The 9,662-nt window shown below is 41.8% G+C and overlaps 1 protein-coding gene across 1 annotated transcript; it reads right to left on the bottom strand.

Moving 5' to 3' along the window:
• Positions 1 to 302: 302 nt before the first annotated feature.
• On the bottom strand, positions 303 to 9,313 carry LOC146175154 (uncharacterized). Its single transcript, XM_084585535.1, has 6 exons — positions 9,300 to 9,313; positions 6,756 to 6,831; positions 4,474 to 4,585; positions 2,627 to 2,709; positions 1,041 to 1,076; positions 303 to 479 (listed from the first exon to the last, which is right to left on the bottom strand). Exons 1-6 carry the CDS (start codon positions 9,311 to 9,313, stop codon positions 303 to 305), a joined length of 498 nt encoding a protein of 165 aa, XP_084441661.1.
• Positions 9,314 to 9,662: the final 349 nt, after the last annotated feature.

The following is a 9,662-nucleotide window of genomic DNA, read 5'->3' as shown; positions in this document are numbered from 1 at the left end:
GCATTGTTTTAAACCACATATTCGATACAAGTTTCTATATCTAAAACTCCTCGTGCTCCGTGTTAGTGAAGCATACCAGCCAGCGGTTGGTGCCACAGAATTACTGACTTTCTAGAAGAAACGGTTTCCAACCAGTATGCCGAGAATAATTAATTTGCAAAGATATCATTTAAATACAACATAAAACATTTTTTTTAATATTTTTGGTGTGTACATAGACCTCTGCGGTGTGTCGAGACGAAGCTTCACTCGTCAGTAATAGGAGCTGGAAACGGCTACCTTGTATGTTTTTCACTTCTCGCCTACGACTTTTCTCTCTCATGGATGAGGCACTCACAGAGCACGTTGTCGATGTCACGCAGTGCGGCCGCCAGGTAGGATCCCCCCATGGAGGCCACGTCGGTGCGCTTGACGAGGTCGCACAGCAGGGAGGCGATCTTATCCTGTGGTGCGTTGGGCAGGGCGTTCTTCAGCAGGCACTGAGGGAGAAACGGATTGATAAGCGGATATAGCACAATAATGTGTACGCTGCATTTTCGATCAAATAATTGAACCTGAAAAGAAAAGCGTCTAGGTGGTCTAAAGCTATGTACAGTGTCAGATGCTCAGAGGGCTACCAATATAGCCTTTTTTGTGAAGAAAAGAATCTTGCCTCAAATTATTTTACGCCCTTCTTTTTCTCTGCTTTGAACTTTGAACTTGTAAAGAGAGGGCAACCGATTATTAATCTATTCTATTACTCTGTTTAAAATTAAGCGCTCCTTCACAAGTCTATTTAATTGCACTTTGCAGGAATTGATTGCTAGTGAACTGATGAGCCATTTCCAAGCAATCGTATGTTGTATTCTTATATTTAAAGGTCACGTGTAGCCTCACACGTGACCAAAGAACACCGTTTACTTTATCATTATGGGGCAAGGATTTCATAGTGCCGTAATGTAGTCTAAATTTACTATGCAATGATATAGAATACTTCAAATTAAGCAGCCCCTAGAGGAGTAAGAGGACACTGGAATATTTAACGATGGTTGTCAACTTACCAAGACGTACTTTACGAGCGGAGACACAAGGCTGGTCTGTAATAAAAAACAGCGGAGAGTTCGAATTGAGAAACAGACATTGTTTTCATTATGTGCCGGTAATGAATTTCCCAATCTTTGTTTCTTCTGGTAAGAAAGAAGAATGAGATTACAAACTGAAATGCCGACTAAAATGTTCAGTTTATTTACGAGTAATAGACTAGCATCGGGCTTGACTTTCAGTAAACAAAAATCAGTTGAATGAGCTTTTTAAGAAAATCGTGAGAGTCGACTTGCTTATAACGTTACAAAGTTACCAAAAGACTAGAAAAAAATGAAAATATTTTCAAATAAATAGCTCGCACAGTGCGTAAAACAAGAACATGCTTCCTCTCAGAATGATAATAGCAAAGATGTCTTGAATATTGATCTTTCGATATTTCGGAATATTTTAGCTCTAGCTTGGTCCGCTGCACTGAAGTAGACTCGCTTAACACCGGAACGGGTTTGATAGCATTCAAATATGCTTAATACGCTTGAGTGCAGCACTTTGGTTAAATAATTAAGGTCGCACAGAGACTCTCAGGAACATAACTTAAAGATTAAGGAATGTTTTCTCCTAAATTCAGCATTGATAACACACATAAGTTCTTTCGTTGAAGTTGTCAGACTTACGCTTGATTTCTGGCATTCCGTTCCGAAATTGGCGGAGCACTGCGGCAATAGAAAGAGAAAAAAAGAGAAACGAAATGGTATATTTAGTACTGAAAATCTTAGAGCAGCTATTGTTTACGTTGAAAGGAAAGAGACGCGAATTTTACGTGTTGCTTAGGATTACGATAACAGCCAGCATTTTAAACATTTGCAAAATATCCGCGGCCTGCCATGGTGCATTTGAAGCTGAGGCGCTCCATCGCTGAATTTAAGAAAGCGGGATCGAATACCGGCCGCGGCTAGCGGTGTTTGCTGGATGCGAAAAGCACGGCGCCCACGTGGTCGAAATTTCGTCTGCCCTCTGATACGACGCCTCCATAGCTTGAGTCGCTTCGAGGGTTAAACACTACGGACCAATTAACCAAAATGCTCAAGGAGACTGACCGTTTCTCACTCGAGATCTCTCGACTCTTTTAAGGATCGTGAAGTTTGATGCTAATTTCTTAATGGCAGTGAGGATGATGATACAAATATGAGGGCCTGCGGTATGCATTTTTTTAAAGCCGTGAGATGAAACCTGTCTATTGCCGTATAGCTGTAACATCTCTAAAGTAAAAGGTGAGCGCTATTTTACGGCGCACTATTAAAATCAAAAGGCTTTATTTTTTTTTTTTTTTGCAGTATGCGGCCGCGTTCGTACTTTTTATTTTTACAGCTGCCGCAGTCACATCTGCAACCACTGCAGACCTGCCAGACTTGATCTAAGAGAGTTTAAATGCATTTTGTCGGTTCTATGACCTTTACCATCACTGAAATTTCTTCAAATGGGCCAGGAAGTTATCGCAATGGAGCTGTAAAATATTGTTATTTAATGCAAGTAACGTTAGGGTTCGATTACTTTATCTTATCCGGTAGAACACTTACCTTTCCCCAACATTGCTCGGTAGGGGTACTGAGAAGGTTCCTTTGGTGCAACGAGTTAGCTGCACTGTTCCCTGCTTTGTTTGGTCGAGGGAGTTCTTCAAATCTTTGGCCACTGTCGAAAAGAAAGCAGAGGTCAACGCAATAACGTTTTCGTAGTCTGACTATTTAGGTAGTTTCTTGATTTCATTATGTTATTCTATAAGTGTCTCATTTATTTTAACGTTAGAGTTGTCGTGGCTACATAAATTACTGCACCCGCTTTTAAAATGCTAGACAGACAGAAAGAACCTTTAATGAAAAGCAGATATCTCAGCCGGCATTTAGAATTTGCTCACATACTGCTCTGCGCATACAAAGGAATTTCGAAGAAGCTGAGGTGAGGAAAATAAATAAAATAAAAGTAGCGGCAGATAGAATCGGCCATTAAATGCGCGCTAAAATGCATCATCCATTAATGTAACACCATGAAGTGAGTATATGCATAGTGCTATCAATGAACTTACAAAGTTCACAGCTTGAAAAATGCTCGAGGCTGACATACAAGGGGAAATAATAGATTGTCAAGAGGTCCATTTCTTGTATTGCGCGTAAAACATTCCTCGGTGTTAAAGAAGACCGCTTGTATTGCAGGCCTATAGCGAACCGCTTCTGCAGTTTCCCGCGTACTTCTAGCCCTACATAGTGTCCGCCATACCACTGTAGAGGTAGACAACTTAGGTTACCGCAACTATATAGGTGAGGAAGGGAACTAATATATAATTGAACAGGAGGCATGCTTCAAAAATAAAAAAAAAAAGACTAGTACGGAAGATTGGTCTCTGCGTCGCGTTCGTGCGCTACTTTATTAAGCTTCGTAATGAGTGTTTGCCTGCTGGGCCGTACCTTTAAATAACCTTTGGTTCATTCGATTTTATATGGTTTGCAATCTTAATAAGCACCTGATATCAAAGACGCCTGATCTGACGCCATTGAACCTCCAGCTTCGCGCTCAAGCATCACAGCGCGGAGAGGGGTCATGTGGTTGTGAGATGGACGGAAAGAAGCAATAGTAAACAGCAGAATAGTGAACGCTGACGTTCGGGGCTTCTGGTTTGGAATTTATGATCATCTCGATAAAAAGTGGAGGTTATCGCAAACTTGTCCGAGTACGCAATGCTTTGTCGGAAGTGCTATGAGCAATACAATGCCCTTTGTGGTCTCACAATGTGGGGTGAAATATAGAGACCCATTTGTTGGATGCAAGACTGGTGTTTTGTACAGGTTTCCACTCTCTTGTGGAGCCTGTTATATAGGACAAACAGGACACTGTATTAACAAGAGACTACTGAAACACCGGAACAACTTGGAAAGTGGCAAGGACAAACGATTTCTGGTCTCACATTGCCATTCCTGTGAAACAATAAAGAAGGAAAAGAAGTGTACTCCTATGTTTGACCAGGTTAGGATTTTGTATCGTTGAAAAGAAAGGTTTACCAGACAGATAGTTGAAGCATATTTCATTTCAAAGGACAATACGTGTGTCAGCAATACTTCCCTTGCTCTTTCAAGCAAAGAAGTGTCTTTTTTGAGTGACGTTTTGTGTAGCAGGTGAACCCAGGGATTGTTTCACGTGATTGTTTGATTTTCGTCATGTTTGGTATTGTCTGGGCCTTGGCGTAAAGGCTTAGGCTGAGTTGTGAGTCAGCGCATGTACTGTGACTTCCTTTTATCTTGTCCTGTGTCTTCCTGTTCGCGCTGTTTAAATTAACAATAGATGTTTACCGACTCGCCCAACAAAGTATCTTTGTAATCTTTAATACCCACATTGCGTTTCTGACGTTGCAAACTTTAAAATAGGATATTTTTTTTATTATATCAAGTAGTTAAAGAAACGTACGTGCTTCGCTCTTGCCATTTTTCGTAGCGTTGACGAGTGCATAGAAGATGTCACCATATGCCACAACTACATCAGTGGCCTTGTTCATTTCCTTCAGGGCATCATACACACACTGAAAGACATGGTAGAGAGTTTTGCATAGCTTCACTATGATGAATGAGACATTTCGCATTAAAATAGAACATGCCTTCATCTGTCTATGCAGTGTATAGAAAACCAGTTCCGGAGCAAAGCTTGATAAACAAGCATTCTGTATTAACGTTTTGGCAATGAGATTGCAGAAAATGCGTGCACTGAACGTTATGTACGAAACATATGGGCGGCCACGGGATATAATAATATGCGCATGGGTGGTGAGCGAAGAAAACGTAATGATAGGTTTAGTTTCTTCTCGATAAGACGCTGATTTGTGGTATTGAAGCCAATTCCTTTGTTTTGCGTGCCTGAGTAAGAGCTGATTGTGATAATACGACTTCTCTGAATGCGAATCTTTCCAGTAGATACAGGGCGCGAAACTGCCCAGAATGGCTGCCACAAGCCATAAGAAATCTTGATTTGTGAGCGCTTTTCTATTCTGGTTGGTAGAAAGAGTTGTCAGCAGAATACCTCTTTCACACGGTAGACTGTTTTCCTAAGTACTGCGATAGGTGGATTATACTGCTTCAATATCTTACCGTTACGATAGGCTTAACAGCGTCGATGGCGGCCTTCGCAGGACATGGAAAAAAAGTACAAGTAAATGTGTTTAAAATCAGTGTCAATTAGAAAGTGATTTTAGTTTCCCTTCTTCGAGATACTAAAACTGCGGGAAAGTTGTGCGAACCTTAAGCTTTATTTTAGGAACAATGAATCCCAAGAAGTGAGCCATTTTAGACAATACTTCTCCTTTTGTGAGACACTTTATATAAGCAATTTTTCTTTTAACGCTCTTGTTAAAATTCATATGCAGGTATTAACATTTATTTAAACTGGCCTTAAGTAACTCACCTGTGAAGGATTGCAGCTTGTGCTGACTTGGCTTAAACACTGTGAACGAAAGGCCAAAACATTTGACGTAGGACATACAAGCAACGCTAAAAGTCTCAGCACTTCCAAACCCGATCAGCAAACAAGGTTTGTGCTGTAATAGGGTAGGCATACGTAAGATGTGTACGCACATTCCCCCCCCCCTCCTTTCCCTCGCCTAAATTTACTTGTCTGGGATTTGCCTTGCACTGGCCAAGCTGGTAATGAACATGAATTGACTGTGTCCGACATCGGTGTGCAAAATAAATGTACTATAAAGACAGACGTAAAGTAGGCTACATCCTGAAGTGCGTAGAGATGTGCAGTGGAAATGTTTAGTGGCAGTGTGGGAATGTTGGAAACCAACTCAATAGAATTCACAATTGGCACAAATTACTGGTGTATTTGGACACAGAAGTAAGAACTTTTTGCCCCTAGTGCTTTTCGTCGTACTTCGCTGTAAGCATCCCCCTGTGCCTTGGCTGAAGGTATATTTGTCAGAAATTTGCTAGGTGCAGAACTTGACTGAAAAAGAATTCTAAATGCGCACACAATTGCGTAACGCAGAAAGTGTGTATTTAGTTACCTAAAATAGGGCATTTTGCAATTCCTGAGCATTATGCTAGGAGAGATGATGTGATTAGTGTTGTCTTTTATCTGGAAGCATATATTTATCATACGTATATAATTATTATACGTACTATCAGGTATAAACAGTGAATGTTAGGAGCAGGGAAGAATAAATCCTCGGTATTCATTTTCGGAGAATTGTATGACCGTACCGCCGAGCATTTACGTCTCTGTAAAACGTTGGCAGCGCTTGAAAGGCCAAGACAACTTCTTCACTATGTTAAATTTCGAATGAGGCATTCAAAAGGATAAAACTTCAGAGCTCTACGCTTCCAAAATATTACACAAAAGCCAGGGATTCAAAACGTATAGTTTTGACATTAGACTTTAAATATACAAAAACTTTTTTTCATCATATAAAGGATTTTATTCGTAGTTGATGCGTTATGTAAAGCCATACGTGACTCGTCAGAATGACATTATTTAATAAACATTGAAGACTTTGGCTTCAAGCTTGTTAGTGCACCGTTTTCGGAATGAGTGAGTACCGGAAACTTGTTGTACCTCCTGGTTGGTGGTTATTTCTGGCACCAAAACCTTTATAGATAAAAACATTTTCACCCAGGAAAGTAAGCGCGGGGTGTCGTTTCTAATAGATTTGCACTCTTTCAATCACTGCATATGAAAGGAGAGAGAAGAGGGTATACCTTCTTCAGGTTGTTTACGTCCGGTATGCTAGCATTCTTGCAGGAGCCTGTAAGAAGTTTTGGGACAATGTCACAACTGTTGGCACAAAAACATATACTTGGAAACGTAAATACATTGAATCGGAAGGCGTGTTTAGACATCAATAAATAAAAATGTTCCCTGTAACAAAGCTTGCAATTGTTGGTAAATCCTGCATTTCTTAAATTGGTCAGTCTTGTCGTAATTCGCATCCCAAATACTGGAGGTCGGTAATGACTCCGAGTAAGACCATCCGCCTGATGTGATTGCATAGCTGAGATTGCGTACTTTCTGCTTGTCAGATTTGCGTAGTATATAACCTAGCGACCAGCTTGGGGCCCTTTAGTCTCAACACCCCCTTAATTAGAAAAAAGTGTGAGCCTCGATTTCTAATGTCGATGGAAACCTTGTTCGGTACAAGGGGCATAAGCTTCATAAGGATCCATTGTTGGGCTTCTATTAGACAAAACGCTCGCGAAATTTGTCCTGGGCCTCCCTCTCCCGCCTTCCCCCTTCCCCGCTTTCACCTATGCATGGCTTGCAAAGGTGAAATAATGCCATCGAGATTTGGGATTGTCAGTTTTGTTTAGCTAAAAATGAATCTTCTCGGTACACGAATTGAGGCACAAAATATTCGGTTTGAATTCATTGACGCGACTGACAGCTGCAAGAGTTCGTTTATTATATTGATTTCTCCAGGGCGACGGCACGTGAGCTGCCTTCGTTAACATGCGTTCCTAAGCTAAATTCCCGAAGTCAAAAACGAACAACCTGGAGGATAACCGCAACCAGCTGATGAACCTTTCAGAGAAAATAAATTGCACACACGATTTGCAGAATTGAAAGAAACGAAGCGAGGTGAATTTGCCGGAAGATGCGTGAAGGAGTGCTTACCACTCAAACCAACTGATAATACGCTTTCAATATTGCCCAAGGCCACACATAAAAATACTGCAAATGCCTTCATGTCTTGAACGCTGGTCGCGGACGAGAGTCTAGGTGGCGAAAGTGAATGCGTTGCCTTTAACGTGGTCGCCTAGAGTGCAGCTACAACACTGTGAACCCGAATATTTAAGGACCTGTATGCGCCTTAGGTTGATGCTACACTAGGCAAACGAGCTCATGAATTTTCCACGCGCTTAGGAAGAAAAGGAGACATGAGTTTCTGTGACAAATGTGATTGACCTGCACTGCTTCGGACATTAAGCAGAATCCGTGGCTTTGATTACGCTGCCGGACGCAAGTGCCCTTATTTATTTTTGGATATTATTCTTTTAGCTCTGGCCGAAATGGGGGCCAAGTCACCTTTACTAAAGCAAGCGCGTTGAAAGGAAGCACTAGAGAGCTATTTTCAGCAGTTTTGTTGGAGTCCTTCCCCTGTTATCTGTGTAATGTTTCCTGGTTAACGACCTAGTGAGACACTGTTTTTAGCTCTTTGTTGGTATGCACTCGTTTCATCCGGTAAGAATACCATAACGCACTACTGCATCTGCTAGTCATTTCCTTAGTGTCTGTGACCTGTTCATGGCAGCTTTAGGAGTGATTGTGCAATAACCTTTAACTGAAAGGTATACCAACGCTCCTGGCGAAGAGCACCGGCGTTAATGTACTCGTTTACCTGGATCCTGTGTTGTGTCAGTGTTTCGTTCTGAGCCAGTATTTCGGCTCGCACAAGGCCCAGGTTGACTGAGTGAACTCAACTGTGAAGACATCAACGATGGTGTGGCATCCTCGAAACGACCCCGTGGATCATCAGTATCATCATTTAATATCCATAAAGGGCCCCTATCGGGGTATTACGTAAGGGGGAGCGAAAAGAAAACAAGGTACTGGAACAAAAGTCAGTGATAATTATAACAAATACCACGAAGCGCAAAAAGAAGCAAACGATGCGCTAGATATGAAAAAGGCTTATCAATATGCGAAAAACAACCCACTCGCTGCGAGAAGTTCGGCCTGCAGGGCTAGTACGCAGTAATCCCCGAATAAATGTTCAGCATAAGAAGAAAAATTACACGAACATGAACTGAACTAAATAAGCGAGTCAAGAGAATATATCCCAACAATATCCTCTTAAACCTAGCAGTGTTAGGGTCATTAGAGATTGGATCGGGCAGCAAATGCCATTCTTCAATTGCGGTCGGGAAGGAGTACTTAGAGGAACCATGATGTCATCGGACGCTATTAGAATTAAAGAGGCTGCGTAGCGTACAAGAGGAACGAGTTATAAGTGATCAACAGAGATAGCGGAAGTTAAAACATAACTTATGAAATAAATAGAGACACAGTTTTGCGTCTGAGAGCTAAGTGAGTGAGGCCAAGCGAAGATTTGATTGCGCTTACGCTGGAATTAAGGCCGTATGTTGACGGCATGAAGCGTGCTGCGCTGTTTTGAACAGATTCAAGCATGTTAGTTAGGTATTCTAAATCGGGGATGCGTATTCAAGCTATACTGTGAACAAACGTTTCATATTGGTATACGAGCGAGGAAGAACGAGCGGGCACTGGCGTGGGAAGGCGCTCACACTAGGTCCACCATCATTCATTAAACGCCATCTACGATCGCCATGATCATGTTCTGTCTTTTTTGTTCATCGGACACCTGTAACATTTTCGTGGAAGTGCAGGGTACGTCATCATAACTCGTCATCTTCGCCCGGTGCTTCGGCGCCCTGTGTCTTCTTTTGCCATCGGCATCTGGTTCCTAGGACGTAGCATCGCCTGGCGGTTCCCTAGCCTACCGGACTCGACCCCCGCTCTGACGACCAGACACAAAAAAGACAAGTAGCCTGGCATTAAGACACTACTGACTTGAGACGCCATGAAGTTGAAGTTGAAGTTTATTTTAGAATGAAAAAAAAACAACGTACAAGAATATACAGCGAGAG

Source organism: Amblyomma maculatum, chromosome 11 (genome assembly GCF_055883805.1).
Source record: "Amblyomma maculatum isolate TAMU_Amacu chromosome 11, ASM5588380v1, whole genome shotgun sequence".
NCBI lineage: Eukaryota > Metazoa > Arthropoda > Arachnida > Ixodida > Ixodidae > Amblyomma > Amblyomma maculatum.
This window is presented reverse-complemented; position numbering and strand designations above follow the sequence as displayed.